The 21,041-nt window shown below is 53.7% G+C and overlaps 2 protein-coding genes across 5 annotated transcripts; one reads left to right on the plus strand and one right to left on the minus strand.

Annotated features, from left to right (window-relative positions):
• Positions 1-1,013: 1,013 nt before the first annotated feature.
• LOC144200204 (cell adhesion molecule 2-like) lies at positions 1,014-7,771 on the minus strand. 3 transcript variants are annotated; one of them, XM_077722188.1, is made up of 9 exons: positions 7,485-7,771; positions 5,414-5,434; positions 4,496-4,645; positions 3,255-3,545; positions 3,014-3,172; positions 2,855-2,945; positions 2,611-2,789; positions 2,037-2,159; positions 1,014-1,931 (listed from the first exon to the last, which is right to left on the minus strand). In XM_077722188.1, the coding sequence occupies exons 1-9, from the start codon at positions 7,537-7,539 to the stop codon at positions 1,813-1,815; spliced, it is 1,188 nt and encodes a 395-aa protein (XP_077578314.1). In that variant the 5' UTR covers positions 7,540-7,771; the 3' UTR covers positions 1,014-1,812. The 3 variants fall into 3 exon arrangements, with proteins under 3 accessions (XP_077578314.1, XP_077578313.1, XP_077578315.1); XM_077722187.1 differs by having other exon boundaries at positions 5,414-5,440; XM_077722189.1 differs by lacking the exon at positions 5,414-5,434.
• Positions 7,772-9,564: 1,793 nt separating this feature from the next.
• On the plus strand, positions 9,565-20,801 carry gbe1b (glucan (1,4-alpha-), branching enzyme 1b). Of its 2 annotated transcripts, none has more exons than XM_077722181.1 (17): positions 9,565-9,836; positions 10,429-10,578; positions 12,249-12,418; positions 12,922-13,037; positions 13,308-13,433; positions 13,533-13,668; positions 13,764-13,854; positions 14,746-14,955; positions 15,387-15,502; positions 15,583-15,710; positions 15,812-15,910; positions 17,566-17,676; positions 17,759-17,930; positions 19,604-19,788; positions 19,894-20,024; positions 20,352-20,469; positions 20,543-20,801. In XM_077722181.1, exons 1-17 carry the CDS (start codon positions 9,580-9,582, stop codon positions 20,603-20,605), a joined length of 2,379 nt encoding a protein of 792 aa, XP_077578307.1. In that variant the 5' UTR covers positions 9,565-9,579; the 3' UTR covers positions 20,606-20,801. The 2 variants fall into 2 exon arrangements, with proteins under 2 accessions (XP_077578307.1, XP_077578308.1); XM_077722182.1 differs by lacking the exon at positions 9,565-9,836 and adding an exon at positions 10,249-10,293 and having other exon boundaries at positions 10,361-10,578; positions 20,543-20,740.
• The last annotated feature ends 240 nt before the right edge of the window (positions 20,802-21,041 follow it).

A 21,041-nucleotide genomic window follows, 5' to 3' on the forward strand; every position in this document is an offset into this window, starting at 1 on the left:
AGCCTGCCGCTCTTGCCGCCGTTCCCACTTTAATGAAGTCTCTGGCGGATTGCGCTCCAAACAGATGGCGCCGTATTTATTGCCACAGGTAGCGAGCGGGCGGCGGCGGGCCTCCGATGACAGCCTTTCCCTTCTCGCGTGCCCAGCGCCGCGGGGGTGCTTGTTTTTAATTACACCCTCCAAATACAAGGCGGGATGAATCAAAGGGGCGACGCCACGACGCGTCGGCTCCCCCGACAGATTATTCATTGAGAAGGAGTTGATTTTTAGGGCGCATACGGGTCACTTCCCCATGACTTTGGGGCCTCTCCTTTTAAATAGGCCCATCCAAAAAGGATTTAAAGCAGCGATTGAGCTAATGGGCGCCGTCCGCCCGTGGCGTCGACCTTGAGCTAACGTTTGCCTTTCCGGCTGTGAGGGAGATCATTTTAGGGCTGGCTTCCTCTTGACTTTGGGACATTTCCCGCTGTTATTAGGCCAAGACCATTTCAAGCAGGCGGGGGACACCCATTGGGCTAATGGCGGCCATCCGCCGGCGCCGCTGCCGACCTTCAGCTAACGCTGAGAAGGAGTTCATTTTAGGGCACTGGCGGGTCACTTCCTGTTGACTTTGTGGTTTCAAGCAGAAGGCCCGCCTCTCGTGACAGAAGCGCCGTCGGTGGTGCAGAAAGAGGAAGCATTAAGCGTCAAATGCATGCTGACGATGGACTTTTTTTCCCCCCCTGAAGCGCATGTGGAGCGAGAAGAAGGTTTACGCCACCCGATGCATATCCAATTAGCTCCTAAACCTTAGCCGTTATCTTCATTTTGGGGCTTCAATAACGAAAGCGCCCCGGCTGGTTTATTCGACCGGGGGCGGCGGCGTAGATAACGTTACTCAGCCGGAAAGCCAAACATTAGCTCAAGGTCAAACGCCGCCGGCTCATGGCCGCCATGGGCCCCGCCCATCCGTCCGTGCGTCCTTCCGAAGAAAAAAACTGTCCCCAGCCGTCCGCCAAAAGACGCAAAGCAAGTTGACTTGAAATCCATATTTTAATCCAGACTTTGTCTTTTTTTTTTTTTGCCCGTCTATTTGATTTACAGCGGCATCGTTAAGAAAAGGAGGAATATTGGATCATAGTCAGCGGAGAAGCAAACATCTCACACTGAAAGCCCCTTCAAACGCAAATGACTTGGAGCAAATTTCAAAGTTGGGGGGCTCTTTTTTTTCTGTCTTTTCTTCAATTTTTTTACAAAATGAGTTCTGGATAGCATGAAGAAGAAGAAGAAGTTTTTGTGGTTGTCCATGTGACGTTTGATTGGCCAAAGCGTTTGCAGCAAACTCAAAGGCCATAACGGTGAACCTTTTGTCCATTTTCACGTGAAACCAAATTCAACAAAAAAGCGCGGCAGACAACGACATGGGTCAGAACGGCTAGGATATCTGGATTATACCGCCGTTAGATTATAATACATGTCATCTATGCTCATAAATAGCTCTTTCGGGCCAAAAAGGAACCCAAAGACTTTTTGGGGGTGAAAGAGTCACTTGCGTAGTCTTTTGGGGAGAATAAAAGGTGACTTTCCTCTGGCCAATTTGTGCTTTACAAAGAAATTGCCGCGGAATGGCCCTTGTGCTTTTACATTTTGCCTTTTCGGGGGGGGTGGGATGGCGCCAAGAAAAAAAATAAAGACCTAAAAAAAACTCCAAGTGGACTTGCGGAAAAACAAAGATGGACGCCCCTCCAACTTGAAGGCCCACGCCAGTCAATCCAGAAAAAAGAAGAAGCCTGGAAATGACAGTGGTGTTGTCCCAAAGTAGAAAAGCCAAAGTCAAATAAAGTATTCCTTCTTCTCCTCGGCGTGCATGTGGTCGCCCTCCGCGTTGATGATGGCCGTGTCGGCGTCCGGGGCGTCCTCGGACCCCTTGGCCTCGTGCGTCAGGTACGCGCCTAAACAAAGGAAAAGAAAAGAGCGCTAGGTGCCCGTAACCCGGCTGTCATTTAAAACCCAATAGAAAGAGGTACGTATAGGGCCATTGTCATTGGCCAACTCACCTTTATGTCTGGCCAGGTAGCGTCCCAGAAGGATGATCAAACACAAGGTGACAAAGACCACCACGGCCACCACGCCGCCGATCACAGCCTGGTCCGGCCCCCGCCGCCCCACGGCGTTGGGGTCTGAGAGCACCTCAAAACAAACAAAGCAGAGTCATGCGGGGCCCTGACAAAATACGTCAGGGCTCGTGGGAATATCACACGGGTCAAACGGCGGGCGGACGCCGTCTGGCCACGGTGGCTTGACGCCATCCCACAGACGTCGCTAACAGCAGTCGTGGGCGTCTTTTCCGGTGAGCGCGCCGGTCCGCAAATAAGGCCATTTTCCGGCTTAGTTAGCTCGGGAGTAAAATCAAAATGACTTATCTCTTCGCTCTCTCTCTCTCTCTCTCTCTCTCTCTCTTTTTGGCGCAAACCGGAGCTACAATTGCGACTATAGGCCATTGACTCGTAACCCCATTTCTGTCTCCGCCTCGTTGCCGTTGGCTCTTTATTTGGCCGTCGTCACTCATTTAACCACCCGGTTCATTTGCATCTCCTCCCATTGACAAAAGACGCGGGAATTTGGGCCGACCGTAGACGAAGAGCGGGTAGTCGGCCACGCCGGCGCCCAGGTGGTTGCTGGCCTCGCAGCGGTAGGTGCCGTTGTCCGTCTTGTTGAGCGCGGTGAAGGTCAGCTCGCGGCCCTCCACGATCAGCCGTTCGGCGTCGGGGAGCTCGCCGCCGTCCTTGCTCCACGCCACCGGCTCGGGTCTGCCAAAAAAAGGCATTGAGCGTCGTGGGCCCGCCGCCCTCCCGCCACCCGTCGCCCAACTCACACGGGGTTCCCCCTGGAGACGCACTCCAGTTTGAAGTAGTGGCCCTCCTGCGGAACGCCGGCCAAAGGGACGATCTGGACGTCGGGCGCATCTGCGAAAGGGCGCCCGTCAGTGGGCCGTGGGTGGCACCGGGCCCCGCCCCCTTTTTTTGTGACTCACAGTGGACCTCCAGGACCTCGGTGGTGGCGTAGGGCTCGGCCAGCGACACGTGTTCGGCCAGGCAGGTGTATGCGGCGCCGTCGTCGGCGCGGTCCACCCGCAGGCGCAGGCTGCTGCTGGCCGTCCACGATTTCCCCGAGGGGCTGACCTCGGTGGTGCCTTCAAAGAGGACTTTGTCACTTTTTTAAAACAAATGGCATTATGTGTGTGTGCGTGTGTGCGCGTGTCCAAGCCCACCCACCTTGGACCTCCAGGCCGTTGCGGAACCAGCGTATGCGGGCGGCCGGTTTGCCCCCCGCCGAGGCGCAGGCCAGGGCCACCGCCTGGCCCTCCAGGGCGGGCGAGGCCGGGCCGGTGATGACGGGGCGGCGAGGCACCCCCAGGACGGCCAGGAAGGCCTTGGTGGTCCTGACGGGCATGGTGAAGAGCGAGCAGGTGTACTGGCCCTCGTCGGACAGGCCCACGTCGTTGATGCGGATGCTCAGCTCCTGCCGCGACGCTCGCAGCAGTTCGATGCGGTTGTCCCGCAGGGCTGCACCCCACCCCCCAAACAAAAACAAAACACACCATTCTTTTTAGAAAGGAGCTTATTTCTGCTTCTTTGATCATTTCGACGGGACGGGTTGAGACGGGGCTATTTGACACGTGGCCTAACTTTTTGACAAAAGGGTTGTGTGTACTGGGGGTGGGAGGGTGTCACATTTTCATTCCAACTTGTAAAAAGCAAAAGTTTCCACAATACTGTGTGTCCTGCGAGTGCAATCAGTGGATTGGCGTCAGCTGCTTCTTGCGGCCCAACCCCCGGCCGGGGCCGCTTCGAGTTTGTCAGTCAGCTCGCTCTCTGCGGGATGGGCTCCAACAGAAAGCTGCCTACCCCCACCCTTCACCCACAACCCCCGTTGATTCAATTTTGTCACCTATATATGTGCCCGTACCTGGCAAAAACCAGTGCAAAACTTCTTTTTTTTTAAACCTATTTCAAACATTGGCCATCAAAGTGCAAACTTTTGACCATTGAAGAACAAGCAAGCGCCTTGGAGAAAATGAAGCTTTGGAAAGGAAAAGGTCATATCCCCTAAGACAAGGCATTTAATTAACAGGGCTGGGCAAACTAAAATAAAGGGCCAGTGTGAGTGCTTTGGTTCCAACTTGTAAAAAGGAAAGCATTCCACATTGGTTTCAACCTGGGCACAGCTAATCTTTCCACAATACTAGTGTTGGACGAGTGCAATCAGTGGATTGACGTCAGCTGCTGGTGGTTTGAGCAGGCGGCCCAACCCCAGTTGAACTTCAACTGTCTTTCTTAGAGCGGTTTGGATCAAAACTCTGCACCAGCAAGGGCTTTGAGGACCGCCCACTTTGCCCACTTTGCCTAGCCCTGTTCTTGGACTTATTCGTCACTTCCTGCCCCACTTGTAGTTTCCAGCCGACTTCCTGTACACTTCCAGGGGGCATTCCCCCTTTCCCCCCGCGCTATCTTACCTTTCTTGTCGCCGAAAAAGAGCGTCTGCTGTGCCGGGTTGGACCACTGGAGGGAAGTGTTGTCGTTGAACTCCACCCGGCAGGTCATGTTGGCGGCCGAGCCCTCCAACGCCGTCACGTTCTGAGTTATGGGGAACTGAGCGTGGGCACCTGTTGGGAGAACCAGAGCGCACAAGAAGGCGCGGTCAGGACCCGGAACGGGCGGCCGGAAGGACGTCGCGGTCGGAGCAACGCCACGGAGGGAGTGCTAATGACGCCCGCGGGCCACGTCCGGACCGAGCCGCTACGCCGGCCTCATTAGTGGGGAGAGCTCCTCCCCCCGGCACCTTCCTCGACCCCGATTCGGGCTGGCCATCCGGGTATGGACGTGAGCTGCAAACTTAATGTTTCCATTCTTTTTCCTTCCCAAAGGACGACACGCCGTTTGTTTGTCGAGGCCTCGGCGCGAGAAAGCGGAAGGATAAAAAGGCGCCGAGGTCACCGCCGCGAATAGATTTGACCAGGGACCATCCGTGCCCCCGCCCCCGAGGGATGTGGTTGGTATCGGCGCCCCGGGCCAAATGGTGTCAAGAATGCGCGGCGGCGGAACCAAAGGCTGTCTGGCCTCCCGTGACAGCCCACACGCAAATAAGCTGGAAGGAAAATGCCGCCTTGGCTAGGGATGTGCTCGGCCTTGCCGTGCCTTGGCGTATTTTGACGTGCCGCTGGATTTTGGGGATCCCTCTGATACCTGGCAAACGTATCAGCCCCAAAATGACTCCCGAGTGCCCGGACCTGATGGAAGGGGAGCGCGTATGTTAACGCCCGCCTCTGGAGGAAGCGCGGCACGTGCGCTTTACGGTTAGCTTTGGCTTGTGCCACATAAATCACCCAGGAAGAGGGAAGGAAGGAAGGAAGGAAATGGAGGCTATAACTCACCTCTGGGTTTGCTTTTTGTCCCTTCCACTGAGAGCGTGAAGAGCGGAGGGGTTATAGGGAGGGGGGGGGGGGTTGGGGGGGGGGTGTTGGGCAAGCAAAGCCCCCCCCAAAAAAAGAACAGCAGGTTAGATAGCAACCACACTCTGATCATCGCCGGTCGGGTGCAAAGATACATTTCTACAGTACGCGGACAATCGGAAAAAAAAGGAGTGAATGAAAGGAAAACCAAATAGACAGACCCCCCCAGTCAGCCCAAAATCAACGGGAAGTGACCGGCTCCAATGCTTCGAATCATCAGTAGCACTTTTGTTGCCGACAGGAAGTGAGCGGCTCATTCCGACGTCTCTCGGCCCGACAAAAGTTGCCGACGTCTCGGAAAAAACAAGCAAATGAGCGCACTTAACGCCAGAGGCGGGCGGGGTCCCCCAAGAGCCGCCGTCCGTGTCGGCTCAGCAGATGAAAGCAGAGCGGCCTCCTCCGCAAACGCCGCAAACGGCGCGTCAGCTTTTCTGAGGCCCCGCCGCTAATACAGGTGCGCCGTTTCCACGGAGACGCTCGAGGAGGGGGGGGGGGGCATCGTTGGGTATTGTGGATCCATCCCAAAGAAATCCACCGAAAACAAATAATACGAAAGGCTGTTCTGGTCCCGCCTGTTTTCATTTGCTCCGTTTCCACTGAAGGACGTTTCCCGGGGGTGTGCGCTCTATGAACAACGTACAAAAGGGTCAAATAGAAAAGAAAGTACAATTTCCCGTATCTGGAGGCACAAAGTGACCTCAATTGGGCCTTTGTGGAGGTGGCGTCCTCACCTGGGGCTCTAACCTAGTCTTTTTCTGTCACAGAAAGACACACAATGGCGGCGCGCGCGGGCCGTCATTCCGTGTCAAAAACAGAAAAGACGCCACATTAGGAGTGGCGCAAGATGACGGACGCCTATAAAAGCGGAAGATTTGCAAAATCCATTTCACGCTTTCATTCATTGCTCCGTCAAATTGACGCCGGCCCAGCGTCCCCATTCAAATTGACGGGACTTCCGGCTTTCGCTAAATCAACAGAGAGTGACCCGCAAATGCCCGGAAACAAACGGGAAATGAGCCGGAGATGAGCCCAAAGTGAAGAGAAAAGGATCTCAAGATATGCCAATTGAAGCCAGAAAATGAAAGAATGGAATGACACATTGAACACAAAGCCAAAATTTCCCCCCGTCGTCCATTTTGTGCCTTTGGAAGCCTTGTCGTGGCGCTGCGCCTCATCATATTGATTCCGACTTTGTTTACATGTGAGGCTAACGCGATATCTCCTCAGCGCAGACATGAAAATGACACGAAAATGATCTCCCCGAATCCCCCGGCCCACTCGTAAACTAATCTGCCGAGGTCATGAAAAATTGGCCCCGGAAGTCCAGGTCCAAACTCACTCGGAACTGACAACGTTCTATGGCGACCCAAAGAATACCGATGAAACGCATTTCCCCCCGAGTAGACGTCCCATCCGTCTGAAGCGGGAGGTCGGCGGCCCAACCACTTTGGAGGCATTTACGTGTGCTTTGTTTGGAGTCACTGCATGGCTAGCGCTTGGAACGGAGTCGTCACTTTCACTAACCTAAAACCAAGTCGGACAAAAGTGGGCCAACATTTCCCGGGAAGTCAATTGGCTCACCTCCTTCATTCACTGACACGTGCATGGACGTGCATGTGCGCGTGGAGGGGCGGCGGCTACCACTGCGTGCGTGCGTGCGTGCATATGTCTGCGTGTGGGACACCGACGAGAAGGTACGTCATTTACGTGGGGTGGCTTTGTGGGGACACTTTTTGTAAACGTTCACACTGCATGATGCGACAACTTGCTCCAATGAAACAACACACACAGCAGGTAGAAGAAGACTGGCTGGATGGATGGAGGTGACTGCAGCAGCAGCAAGGAAGCAGGCAGTCACAACAAAACAAGGCGCAAACTTGCCGCTGCGGTGTTTCACGCGCGTCCGTCCGACCATCGCGAGGGGGGCCCGCCCGGGGGGGACCGTCCGTGGCTGAGGCCACGCCCCGGCGCCGTCGCAGCGTCCGTCACTCACCTCCAAAGATGCCCAAGCCGGAGAGGAGGAAGAGGAGGTGCCGCCGGAGCATCATGGTCGCCGCCACTCGAGTCTTGTCGTCAAGGGGTGGGGGAGAGCCCCGAGGGGTGGGCCTGGGGGGGAAGGGGGGCCGGCTCACTTATCCGGACGCTTGGCTCGCATGAGAGGAGGCGGAGGAAGTCGCGCGGAAAAGCAGAAGGGAGACGCCGGTCCTCTACGTGCCGCAGGACGACGCCGACTGGCGCTCGGCGGCGTGCGCCGTCCCGCAGACCCCGCTCGACGCCGCTCCGCGCACATGCCCATTGGAGGGCGGCGGGAGAGATAGCCCCGCCTACTCGGCTGCAAAATAGGCGATAGGATGACGCGCTCCCAGACGTTTGATGGGGGGGGGCGGGGCGATTTGAAATGTCCCAAAGTCAGCTGGGATAGGCTCCGGCACCCCCCGCGACCCTCGGGAGGATAAGTGGTGAGCAAAATGATTGAATTTAATCAAATAGCCGCTTCCCAATCTCAATGTAATTTACGGCTATAGATAAATGCGTCAGACGACTTTGAGTTAATATCTTTTTTTTTTTTCGAATCCGATAGCAGCATTTTAATGGCGTTCCTTCTGATTGGAATATTGGCGCAAACGCTAAATGTTTATCCTCTTATTTTTTATAAGACTTTTGAGACTGGCGTTGTTTTATTTCTGGCCTTGTCGGCGCCAACTCTTTCAGCAAAGTGAGATTTGCACCAATTGGCCGCTTGTTTGTTTGCGTGGCTTTTTTCACCCACCGACAAACGGACAAACGGACAAACGAACGGACCAATGGACGGACATCCGGCATCTCCACTTTAAGCGCCCCGGTCGGGCCTGGGCTTTTTAGAGCGCCTAATGAGGCCGACTCTGGGCTAAAAGACGGCGGCCGTAAATGAGCGGCGGGAATAAAAAGGAAGGCGAGCCGCGGTCGGCGGCGGCGCCACCACTTTACCCGCCACTTCCATTAGCCGCCTTTTTCGTTTAGCATCACAAGCGCATGGAATGAAGCGTTTTTTTTTTTGTTTTTCGCGAAATTTTGCGCGAAATTGCGCCGGCGAGTTGACGGCGCAGCAGCCATTCATTATTCACGCGCCGATTAAAATTTGATCAAGGAAAGATGATGAGTAAGGTGCGCGCAATTAAGGGCCCGGCCAGCATCAAAGCCAACTAACATGCATGTAAATAAGTCATGGCGTGTAAAGGAAAAGCTTTCCGGCGTTTTGCCGCGACCAATCGAAGCGGCCCGCAAACTAATGTTTGCGTCTGCAATTTTATGCAATTCATTGCGTTCACTTAACGTTTTTCCAACAGATTTACTTTGAGGCTTTCTAATAGATTATTTTTGAAAACTCCATCTTTATAAATCATTTGTTTTTGTCATTTTTTTTCTCTTCCCATTATGAGGTGAAAGGTTCAATCCCTTTCTGATTTCCAACGAGAGCTTCTACAAATTGAGTGTGAGCCATCGCTCGTTAGTCTCGATGCGTCTCGCCATGGGCCGGCGACACGCAGCCGTCGTTAAGAGCGCGAGTGGCGGCGGCGGCGGCGGCGACGCACGCCAGCGCGGCTTTTCATCATGGGTGTAAGCGGCGCCTAATGTCTCTCATCTTAGACGGCGACCGGTCGCTGGGCGCCCGTCGCCGACTCATCCACCCTTGAAATTGAAGAGTAGAAGTGAACTTATCACCTCTCATTAGCATCATCCGCCGGCGTTAACCTTTCCACTTAGGTGGCCCAAACGGCGGTAACGGCGGAAACGGCGACTTCTCTTTCGCATGAATTATGAGCGCTAATATTTCAGCGCGCCGATCCCATTTAATCCCCCGGGGACGGACGGCGCCCGGACGGTGTCTCGGCGCCGACCTTGACGTACGTCTCCATTTGGAGTCGGTGGCGCGCGACCTTCAAATCAAGGCCCCCAAAAGTTGGACGCCATTTTGGGTCAAAACGTAAAAGTCCAGCCAAATGTTTTCCACTTGAAAAAGATACTGCATACCGTTGGCCAGTTTAGGAAGGAAATGCAATGACGTTGGAAGGTGTTTTGTTACACCACAAAAGCCCCGAAGAAAGGTCATGAAAGTGGAGGTGTGCAAAAGCAAATGGACTTTGAGCGTCCCCTGGCAAAGGTGTTGTTATCTGGCAGCGCGCGTGACAACTATTGACGTAACCTTCGGGGGCAGACGTCCCTCCCGTCTGCCTTTTTCTACTCCAAACAGATGGTTCTGGGCAAAGACGCACTGGTCGCCGCTCCCAATCTCGCATTTGGACGACAAGGACGAACGGCGCGTTTCCTTCATTTGGGGAAGAGATTCGCCGGACGCGGCCGCAAGGTTAATGGCGCCTTCTGCCGCTAAAACCACATCCCCATAAGTCATCGGGCGCCGTTGCTGGTGGAAGATGAGCTTTTGCTTGTGAGGGTGGCGGGGGTGCTGGAGCCCATCCCGGCCTACTGACAACCCCAAACAGGTTGCCAGCCAATGGCGGGTAGAATTTGGGGCATCAAATTGGTTTAGGGTTAGCAAGCACTCTGGCCTATTTTGTCTTTTTTTCATTTATTTTCCAGTTTTAATAAAAATGAGGAAAAGATGAAATATTTAAATATGTTAATTATCGGATGCTTGGTAAGTTTCTCAATCTGCTTCCAAAATGTAGCTGTTACCGGACAAAAATAAATCCATATCTGTCATAGGTTGAGATTTAGGCAAAGTGGATTGAGCATACGAGGAAGCTCGGCAGGCGTGACAGTCGCATTCGGCTATGTTCGATTCAAGTCGGCTTTTTCCGGCGGTAAACACGAGCCGAGCACCTCTTGTGATAGGACGACGACAATAACACACTTTTGGCGCACTTCCAGTTGTCGCCTGCGCCACCAAAAGTTAGCCACTACGCGCAAAGCTGCTCTTTGTTCCCACACGGTGACAGAAGGAAGGAGCGGGGCTCGGTGTTCGATTGCTTCGCTCTCACGACGGACACCATGGCGGAACACGGGGATAATGTTACCATTCCTGAGTTCCACACCCTCCTCCAAATGGACCCGTACCTCAAACCCTACACGAAGGACTTGAACCGGAGGTAAATATTCGCCGAATGGTGCTTATAAGGGGAAAAAAGAAGGATGAATACGTACGTGCCGACTATAACGCGCTAAGGTCAATGCCTTGCTCAACCATGTATACCTTTGGACCCCTTAAGCACACAAACACAAGCTAAAAAGCAAAGTTTGTAGTGCGTTCAAGTTCCCCAGTGCTTGCGTGTGACCTTTTATTGACACTGTGACACCTATTCGCTATTTTCGAGCTCAAACGGCGACATTTTCTAAATGTATCACTTATTGTGTGTCTAGCAAAGAGAACGCGAGAGATAAAAAAAACGCAAATTCGCGCTATTTTGACTGTTTGGAGGTCTGAGCATGCGTAGACATGTTAACCCAGACAGGTGTCGTCATCGACTGTTAAAAGAAGTCGCTGTGACGTCATCTAACAGCGCCCTGCTGTTTGTCCTTCACGTTCGTAGTCAAACCTAAGAGTTATGTGACAGATAGTATGCTTTTCAATGTATATGATTGCTTATATTGAATGATTTATACCCCCTTTTGAGTTAGTTTAGGAGAGTTGTTAAATGAAAAGTTGTTTAAATAATATGGTCGGAGGGATTTATCCAAGTGGTGCGTATAGATGACATTTGACATCTACACATGATTTGCGAAATGTATTTGAACCTTTTATCTTAAAAAAAAAAAAACTTTTTTTGCACCATACCAAAAATATGTCTCAATAGCCGTTCCGACGACATTATCCAATGTGAAGCGATTCTTGACTGCGTTTAAAGCAAGCGGCCTTTGGGTGAAGCAAGGTGTTGTTTTTATGAGCTGTTGTCGATGTGACCTTAGTCGCTCGGACGTTCTCTCTTCTTGTTATGCAACATGAGTACAGGGCCAGTCCAGCTGTTTTGGAACCTGTCCACTTGATGTAGTGTACTGCAGAGGCAAGTCGTGAGTGTGCGCATTCCATAACCCGTACGCAACCTTGACCTGCTGAGTCTTTAATGCAGGGGTGTCAAAGCGGCGGCCCGGGAATTGGATCCGGATCTCTTTTCTGCGGCCCGGGAAAGTAAATCGCTTGCATTGACTTTTTTTTCGCGCTGAAATGAAATTAAATACAAAAATATATATAATAATAATAATAATAATAATAATAATAATAATAATAATAATATAACAAAAATAGACTAATATAGTAAAAGTCAAAAAGTCATTCTTTCGTGTGACTTTCCAGTTTTGCGGTTGGACTGGAAATCACTGGCTTTCTTTGAACGATTTTTTGTTATTGCCCTAGCAGCCACTGAAGAAAGGCGGCTCTGTCGGCCCATGGTCGGGTCGCCCAAGGGCGTCGCAGGCGGCCGCTGCAAAGCTTGGCACGGACGCTACGGGGAGGGAAGCAAGTGCACTTAACTCAGCTGGCTCAGAGAGGCTTTCTGTACGGGGAGAGGGGGGGGGGGCTGATATGGACACCAGCTGGCCGCAAGAAACTAAGTGAGATAAATTACAAAGTAGTCAGCGTATCCTTGCAGAAAAGGTGAAAAGACACAAGTTCTGGACAGACCTAGGCTTACAGTGGCATTGCACCCATCGTAGGGCCGTAAAATCATGTCAGCGGACTCGAAAACGCCGCCTTGAGCGACAAAATATGTATTTGAGGCATTGACGGAACATTGCAATTGGATGACGTGTGGCGTTTTTGCAGGTATGAGCTGTTCCAGAAGCGGCTCTTGGAGCTGGAGGAGGCGGAGGGCGGTTTGGAGCGCTTCACCCGCAGCTACCGGGACTTTGGCGTGCAGCGCCGGCCCGACAACGCACTCTTCTTCAAGGAATGGGTCCCGGCGGCGGAGGCCCTCTTCCTCACTGGCGATTTCAGTAAGTGCCAGTTCCCGCTCAAAATGGATGGGATCTTTAAACGCCCGGGCCGTCTTTCCGCTTCCTTCCTGCGGGCGGGATGGGCAAATGTGGAAAATATCGAGCCGGCCAGACGTGGGCGGGGAGCGTCTTCTTTGGGCTAAGGCGGGAGTGCATCTTTAATATTTTACAAGCCTCCGTCTTATTTCATCACTCCTAATTGACGAGCGTCTGCAAAAGTCCTTTTCGCGCACCCACTTTGAAAGTCAGTCTTTAAGTTGACGTTCAGAAATGCGCCTAGGGCGCCGTGGCTTCCTGGCGTTTCTTTTGGGGTCATTGACGGCTCACTTTCGGTCGGCTCACCCAAAATCAAAGTCTCTGTTGGATTTATTGACGGTAGCGTGTGCGGCATTTCAAATGGTACATATTGCGCTACGTTGGAATACAACAGTCTGTATTGACAGTGGAATTGAAAGTGCACAGATGGAAAAACAATGATTCCTGTTTGTGTGTTTGCTGGTTAGATGGCTGGGATAAATTCTCCCACCCGTACAGCAAGAAGGATTTTGGCAAGTGGGAGCTTCTTGTCCCGCCCAAGCGTGACGGCTCCCCCGCCGTGGAGCACGGCAGTAAGCTCAAGGTAGGTTCAGGCGCGGCTCAGGTGGCGCCGCTCAGGTGGCGCGCAGGAGTCGGCGGAATTAGAGCGAGTCGGCGGGGAAGGCGCTGCTCTCCAATGGATTCTTTTCTCTGTGTGTGTGACTGTTTTTGCCTACTAAAACATCTCAACGTCATACATTCAAAGTTCCAAGGTTACCAGGGTTCAAAAAGAAATAAAGATGGCTCACGTGGTCATATATTTTGGATGATATCACCCTGAAAGATTGAATGTTTTTTAAATGGTATCTACCAGGTGGTGGTTCACACCAAGACCGGCGAGCGACTGTACCGCATCTCGCCGTGGGCAAAATACGTGAGCCAGGAGGAGAAGGCGGTGGTTTACGACTGGGTTCACTGGGACCCCCCGCGTCCTTACGTGGTAAGCCGACCGACGGTCCCTTGCGAGCCTATATCTTCTCTTTTATCGACCCATGGAGGTGGTCCTTCGATCCTAATTGACTTGAATGTTGCTGGGCAGCACGTGCACCCACGGCCCACGAAAGCCACGCAGCTGAGGATCTACGAGGCCCACGTGGGCATCGCCTCGCCCGAGCCCAAGGTGGCGTCGTACGACAACTTTACCTACAACGTGCTGCCTCGCATTAAAGACTTGGGTCAGTGAGAGAAAAGAACATTTACAGCTCCAAAATGGAAGATCCAATCACTCTGCTGTGAAATGGATGGGCAATGTGTGCGCCCCCCCCGGCAGGTTACAACTGTATTCAAATGATGGCCGTCATGGAGCACGCCTACTACGCCAGCTTCGGCTACCAAGTCACCAGCTTCTTTGCCGCTTCCAGGTACGGAAATTTGCATCCAAACGGCGGTAGTACGTAAGTTCTACCTCTAGCTACAAAATGTCAGGTTACAAAAGGAGCGCCCCGAAATACCTTCTTTTGTGGCCTCCTTTACTTCCCATTGGATCCTCCCACCACAACAACAAATGTCTCTTGACCGCCGTCTGTCGGCACGGGGGGGGGGGTCTTTATTTAAAATGATTGGGGCGGATGATGTGACCTGTGGTTTCCCAGGGAGGGGCACCCTCTCCTGGGGACCCCCCCTCCCCACCCCATGGCTTTGGGGCGTCCCATCAAGGTGAGCGTGCCTGACCCTCGCTGCTAATCTCTCTGTAAACACATTTCCAGTTAATCCAGAGAGCGGGACTCTCTGATAAAGCACCGCTCGTCGGAGTCTTTATCTTCTGTAAGAGACCCCTCCGCCCGCCGTCCTCCTTCCCCCGCCTCGCCATCGCGGCTTAAGCCCCACCCCACCCTCCGAGTGGAAGCGATGGTGTCATTTCACCCATGATTGATCTGGCGCTGTCATTTAAAAGCTCAGCGCTGGAATAGCGGCGAGCGGCAAACGGCGGCAGACGGCGGCAAAGGGATCCGTAGCCTCGAGGACGGCTGGACGGACTCTCAATGAGGATTAGGGATGTCCCCGTAGCAGATTTTTCAATCCAGTCCCATTTGGTGGATTTGTCCATACCGAGCAAATGTAATAAACTGGGTAAAATAGTACATTTATTCTACTGCTTTTAGGGCGCAGGTGCAGAAAATGAATGGATTTGAATGCCTTTATTGTCATCATACAAGTTCAATGACATTGAAAGAAATAGTCCTAAAAAGGTTGAGAAAAAAATCTTCCATTTTCAATCCATCAACACTCTTCCTGTGCATTTCCCTCCTCAGTCGCTACGGCACCCCCGAGGAGCTGAAGCGCCTGATCGACACGGCGCACTCGATGGGCGTGTCCGTGCTGCTGGACGTGGTGCACAGCCACGCCTCCAAGAACACGGAAGACGGCCTGAACAAGTTTGACGGCACCGACTCGTGCTTCTTCCACGCGCCCCCCCGGGGGGAACACGCCCTGTGGGACAGCCGCCTCTTCGACTACTCCAGGTGAGACCCCTTAAGGGTCGGGGCTTCGGCCGCGCCTCCAGGCAGTTTGGGATTTTTGCGGGTTACATTTTGAATGATGGGATGGATGTTGGAGGGAGGGAGGGAGGGAGGGAGGTTTCGCCCTAGCAATATGACTCCATTAGCGCTTGTTGATTCTATTAACGCCGGCCTAAGCGCGTTTGCCGGCGCATTAACGCCGCAGACGGAGCCAGCACTTCATTCGCCCGCTTATCTGTTTGCCGCCCGCCCGGTCATCGGGTTTCCTGTGATGAATGCTAACCACCTGGTCTATTTACGACGGCGGGGCAGGTGCGAGCCTCCACCCGGCCTGCCGTCACCTATATCACTTTGAGCGTGTCATGTCAGGGTTATGCCAGAATAGCCTCCAATTTTTTTATGTCCAATGGTCCTTGTCCCCTTCCGACACGCAGCTGGGAAGTCCTCCGTTTCCTGCTGTCCAACTTGCGCTGGTGGATGGAGGAGTACAAGTTTGACGGATTCCGCTTCGACGGCGTCACCTCCATGCTGTACCACCACCACGGGATCGGTAAGACGCCGCCGGCGGCCTCCCGCGACGTGAGCCCCGCCCGCCAACCGTCAACGCCGTCACGCCCTCCGCCCCCTCAGCCGCGGCTTTCTCGGGCGACTACAGCGAGTACTTTGGCCTCCAGGTGGACGAAGACTCGCTGGTCTACCTGATGCTGGCCAATCACGTCCTGCACACGCTCTACCCCGACTGCGTCACCGTGGCCGAGGTAAGGCCGCCCGCCGGCCGGCTTCCCGGCTTCCCCTTCTTGGTTTTGGGCTCACGCTAGACGTCCAATGACCTTTCTTCGCTGCCGCTTCCCGATGGCAGGACGTGTCGGGCATGCCCGCCCTCTGCAGGGCGGTGGAAGAAGGCGGGCTGGGTTTCGATTACCGTCTGGCCATGGCCATTCCCGATAAGTGGATTCAGGTAAGCCCATTTGCTCTTCTTTCAAATCATTGGCCTTTGACTTGGGACGCCGTCATGGACAGCGGGCGGAGCTTTTGTTCCTTCCTTTCTTTTTCTCTTGGCTTATTAATGCGACGGCGGGCAGTTCTTTTTCTCATGTTTAATCCGGGCCGAACGAAGGAGAAGCTCATTATTTATCCCCTCAAAGAAAAGAGTGGCGGCAGAAGCGACACGCCATTGTCGACGCCGGGAGGGGAAAAGAAAAAAAAAAAAAAACGTTTGACCCGCTCATTGACAGCGACCTTGCCGTTGGGCGGATAATTGGCGGCGAGGTTCCCCCGTGTGCGTACGGCGCCTTCTCTCCTCCTTTTTCCATTTTCCAGCCGCCGGGAACGGCCGGGCGCTTTTACGCCAAGGTCGCCGTCGGCGGGCGGATCTTTCCGCACGTGCGGGGAGAATTTCAATAGACTCGCTGGGTGGCGCCCATTCAGTTGGGAGGATTTTCATGTGGCTTTTTACGACCTTTCCTCTTCATTTGGGGGGCCTTTGGGCGTCACCCCCTGTTGGTTTTGACCCAGAAATCAGCAGGAAGGAAGTGAGTCCAAATGAACAGGAGTCACCAGTGGGGTGGGGGCGGGGGGTATTTTCAAATGAAAAGGGGGAAAATATTTGGACCAATTTCAAAAGGGAAACAAGGAAAATCCATTTTTCAGTTGCGTCCCAGCCCCACCATGGCTTTTAAAGCTTGAAAACAATGTCTTTTTTTTTTATTGTCTCTCCGCAGTGGGCCATTAAGTACTTGAGCGGCGGTACTTTGGGCTGCAGAGGCGAGCTGGAGGGTCCTTCAGCCGCCGCCACCACCACTGACAAACTCGTAGAGAGCGTCCGTGCGCAAATGCAATATTTCGAATTTGCCATTGATGGCACGAGCTTTCCAAACCATTTGAAAGTGGCCAAATGAGCCATTTTGTAGCATTTCCCAAGTCAGGGTGACTTTGTCATTGGGAAATGTTGCCGGCCAAGGTGCCTTCCATCTGCGCATGAAAGCCCCGGATGGCAAACGGGACGGAAAGTAGCCGGCGGCCTTTTGGGAGCCAGCCATTCCCACGGCAAAGCACTAACGAGAGGAGGCGGAGACGGACGCCGTCCGACCACTTAAGCCTTGGCCTTCCCTCCGGCCACACGGGCGATCTAATTGGAGCACTAGCGGCGCGGAACCAATGGTATTCTGTGGACGACCTCGGAGTGGGCCCCATTTCTCTTTCTGCCCCTTTATTTTAATTGAATGGAAACACACATCCTTTTTTTTCCCTTCGGTCGTTGACGGCGGAAGCGCTCTCAATTAGACGGCGGCGCTCTTCCAAAATGGCCTGTTTATGCCCCCATCTGCTTTTGACCTCTGCGTGCGTGCCGGAGGGTGGGCGTATATCGACGCCGGCCGAACCCTCCCGGGACGGTCCGATCGGGTCCGTGCGGGAAGCCCCATCGTTAATAATAGGCCCCCCCATTTGTGTGATTCATGTTGGACAAATAACCATCGTTTAGGCTGGATCTTTTCGGTGACGCTAGCCAAAAGTGGCATTATTGATCACAAAGACGTCCGATCAAACGGGCCCCCGATCCCTTTTTGATGGGACGTCGATGAAAGGAATCAACCGGTTTTGACCTGATTTCAGATCCTGAAAGAGTTGAAGGACGAGGAGTGGGACGTGGGCAACATCGTCCACACGCTGACCAACCGCCGCTACGGGGAAAAGAGCATCGCCTACGCCGAGAGTCACGACCAGGTGGGTGGGGAAACCCGAGGGCGCCGCCCGCCGCCGTGCAAAGGGACATAGGTGGACGGCGTCCCCGGACCGGTCTCGGCAGGCGCTGGTGGGCGATAAGACGTTGGCCTTCTGGCTGATGGACCGAGAGATGTACACCAACATGAGCACGGCGGATCCCGTCACCCCCGTCATCGATCGCGGCGTGCAATTGCACAAGATGATCCGCCTCCTCACGCACGCCTTGGGTGGCGAAGCTTACCTCAACTTCATGGGTGAGTCATCATCTGTTTTTTTGCCGGCGCAAACCCTAACCCTAACCCAAAAACATGCACGCACGCTAGGCTAACTGTAGGCTAACTGGTCCCTAGCTACGAGGGTTTGGTCGTCACTTCCTTCGTTAACTTGGACCAAAGGTATCGGACGCTGTCGCCCTCGCCGCTCGTCCCACTGGAAAGAAATGAGACGCCCCACGCCTTCCGTGGCCGCTAACGCCGATTATTCCGTCGACGTCTCGGGCTTCCCGCGGCCAATCGTTTCCGTGGCCCTGTGGAACGGCGCGCGCTTGTTTTTCATCCGGCGGCCAGCGTGGGTTCATTCATCTCCGGCCGGCGGGCGCCGTCGGACTATTTTGCCAAGATCCCGTGGGGGGGGGACGACGACTTTGATGTCTTGACGGTGTTTTTCTTTGACTGTGGCGGGAGGCAAACTTGAATCAATGACAAATCCCAGCGTCATATCTCCAAATAGGCTTTTTGGCCGCTCCAATGCCGTCAGGAAGCGGCTGGCAGATTAGCGCCGCGCTATTTGATGGCTATTTGATGGCTATTTTACGGCGCGCTTCCAATCCGTAGGTGGGCCCCGGCGCCCCGCCGCTAAAGACATGAAAGATTAATTAAAGATGTCGCGCGTTGACCTTGTTCTCCCCGCACGCCCGCGGGGTCCAGCCGGTGCCGGGCTCGGCGTTTTAGCGCCCCGCGCCGGCAGGATGCATCTTTTCCTACAAAATGTCGTCGATATTAATTTGTCATTTTCCCCCCGACTGCTTTAAAGATATTTCTGCCGTTGCTAAGCGTCCCCCGCCCGTCCGCTGGAGCATGGAGATCTCCATGGGTAAAGAGCCCCGCCCTCTGACCCCGTGACCTCTGCCGCACGGATTCCAAATCAACTCGATTCCGTTTTGCGAAAAAATCAAACGTTAATTGACTTGACATTAAAAGAAAAAAGATGTTTTTAACCTTTTTATCCCGAAGCCTTTGCAAGGTACGGCAAATCGGGAGTGATGATGGCAGGCGGCTAACGACTTTGACCTTTTGAGGCATTTTTTTTCCCTGGCCATAATCAAGCGTCGGCGACGTAACGCCGGCATCCCGCTTTTCAAAGGCGTTCCTGGTTCCGTTAAAAGAGCGTTTGGCTCCAAGGGATTTTACAGGCGCCGCTAGCACTTAGCGTAGCCATGGTGGCTAGCGCTAGCCGTCCAATGGGTTTCAAGTGGGAAGGCAGGATGTCAGCAAACGGTTGTCTTTTTGTGGTGGCGGTATTCTGAACATGTCCCTGGCTAGTGCAACTTTTCCTTGTTGATTTTCCGTGGGTAATTCCAAGGGGCCTTGATCGATTTCTTTTCTTTTTCTCTGGAACGGCCCCCCCCGTCCCTCTTCCGGACCCAAAATGCCTCGCGCAGTAAACACATTGATCGCGGCGATGGCAGCGCTAATTACCGAGGGAGGGAGGGTGGAGCGTCGGCGTCTGACGCGCGTCCGCCTTTGAGCGCTAACGAGACAGCCACCCGACGACACCAAGCCTCGTCATGACGTCACGGCGCCCTAATTGTTCTTGTGCGTGCTAGCGTGATCGATCAACTTTCAAGTACAAATTCAAGCCATGATTTCAATTTGTAAATGGGTTATATTGTTATATATTATATTGATATTGTTGCCCGTGAGCGCAGGGAACGAGTTTGGTCACCCGGAGTGGCTGGATTTCCCCCGGGAGGGCAACGGGCAGAGCTACCACTACGCCCGGCGGCAGTTCCACCTGGCGGACGCCGCGGACCTGCGCTACCGTCAGCTTCACGCCTTCGACCGCGACATGAACCGAGCGGAGGACAAGTACGGCTGGCTGGCGGCGCCGCCGGTAAGGAAGCGTAACGCGTAGGGAGGGCGCCACGGATGGCTGGCTGGCTGGCTGGCTGGCTTACTGACTGACAGCGCGCTTGCCCCGCCCCTAACCCACCCGCAGGCCTTCATAAGCGCCAAACACCAGGACGACAAAGTCATCGTCTTTGACCGGGCCAACGTGGTCTTTGTCTTCAACTTCCACCCCAACAAAAGCTTCAGGGACTACAAGGTCGCCGTGGAGGCCCCCGGAAAGTATCCTTTGCCAAAATTCAGCCCCAAGATGGCCGTGTTGAAGCCATTTGGGCCCTCCGAGCGTGATATTTTCTGTGTGCGTTTGAAGAATCCGTCAAAGTGGAACGCATTCCAGAGTGGAGCGCACTCCAAGCCTGGCAAAAAAAAAAAAGAAAAGTCCTTTCGGATGACATTCAAGCCGCCAATTGCTTTTAGACGGGCTGATAAGTGCGTGGCGGCGGTGGCATCTTCATGCCGTCATCTCTCTCCAATCGTCCTTCACGTGAAAGACGGACAAATTCCGACTGGATGTTTTTTTCCCTTCCTTAACGCCCGCCCGCCCGCCAGGTACAAAATCCAGCTGGATTCCGACGAGGCGCAGTACGGAGGCCACGGACGGCTGGACCACCACACCGACTTCTTCACAGAGGCGGAGCCTTTCAACGGGCGCTCCCATTCCATGCGGGTATGTACGGCCACGTGGGGGCGGGGTTTGTAAAAGAAATGTTAAAAAATTAGGTTTTCTTCTTTCCCCGCAGGTGTACATCCCATGCAGGAGCGCCATTATGCTGGCCAACGAGGAGATCAATTACTGTTATTAGACCACGCCCCCCCCCCCCCCCCCTCCATTCAGACGTCTGGTATCGTCAATGACGGCCAAAGAGGTCATGTGGAAAATAGGGCACATCCTTACCAGATGACCAAGGAAATCCTTGCCTTATGTGGAAGTAGCACCTTGTCAGTATTATTCATTTAATACCAATTAATTTGCACACAATAAATATTTTGAGGAGAAAATCTTGTGAGCTCCATTTTTGCAGAGCGGACGGAATAAGATGGAAAAAGTTCACCAGGCTAGGTAAGTGTGCTGTATTAGAAATGCTCCCGCTGAAGATAAAAAGGCCTTTTGCTTTACGCAGGATCACTAAAAATTGGCTGGCGCGGGGGTGTTTGCTGGAGGGAGGGAGGGAGGGAGGGAGGGAGGGAGGGAGGGAGGGAGGGAGGGAAGGAGGGAGGGAGGGAAGGAAGGAGGCAGCA

Source organism: Stigmatopora nigra, chromosome 8, assembly GCF_051989575.1.
Source record: "Stigmatopora nigra isolate UIUO_SnigA chromosome 8, RoL_Snig_1.1, whole genome shotgun sequence".
NCBI lineage: Eukaryota > Metazoa > Chordata > Actinopteri > Syngnathiformes > Syngnathidae > Stigmatopora > Stigmatopora nigra.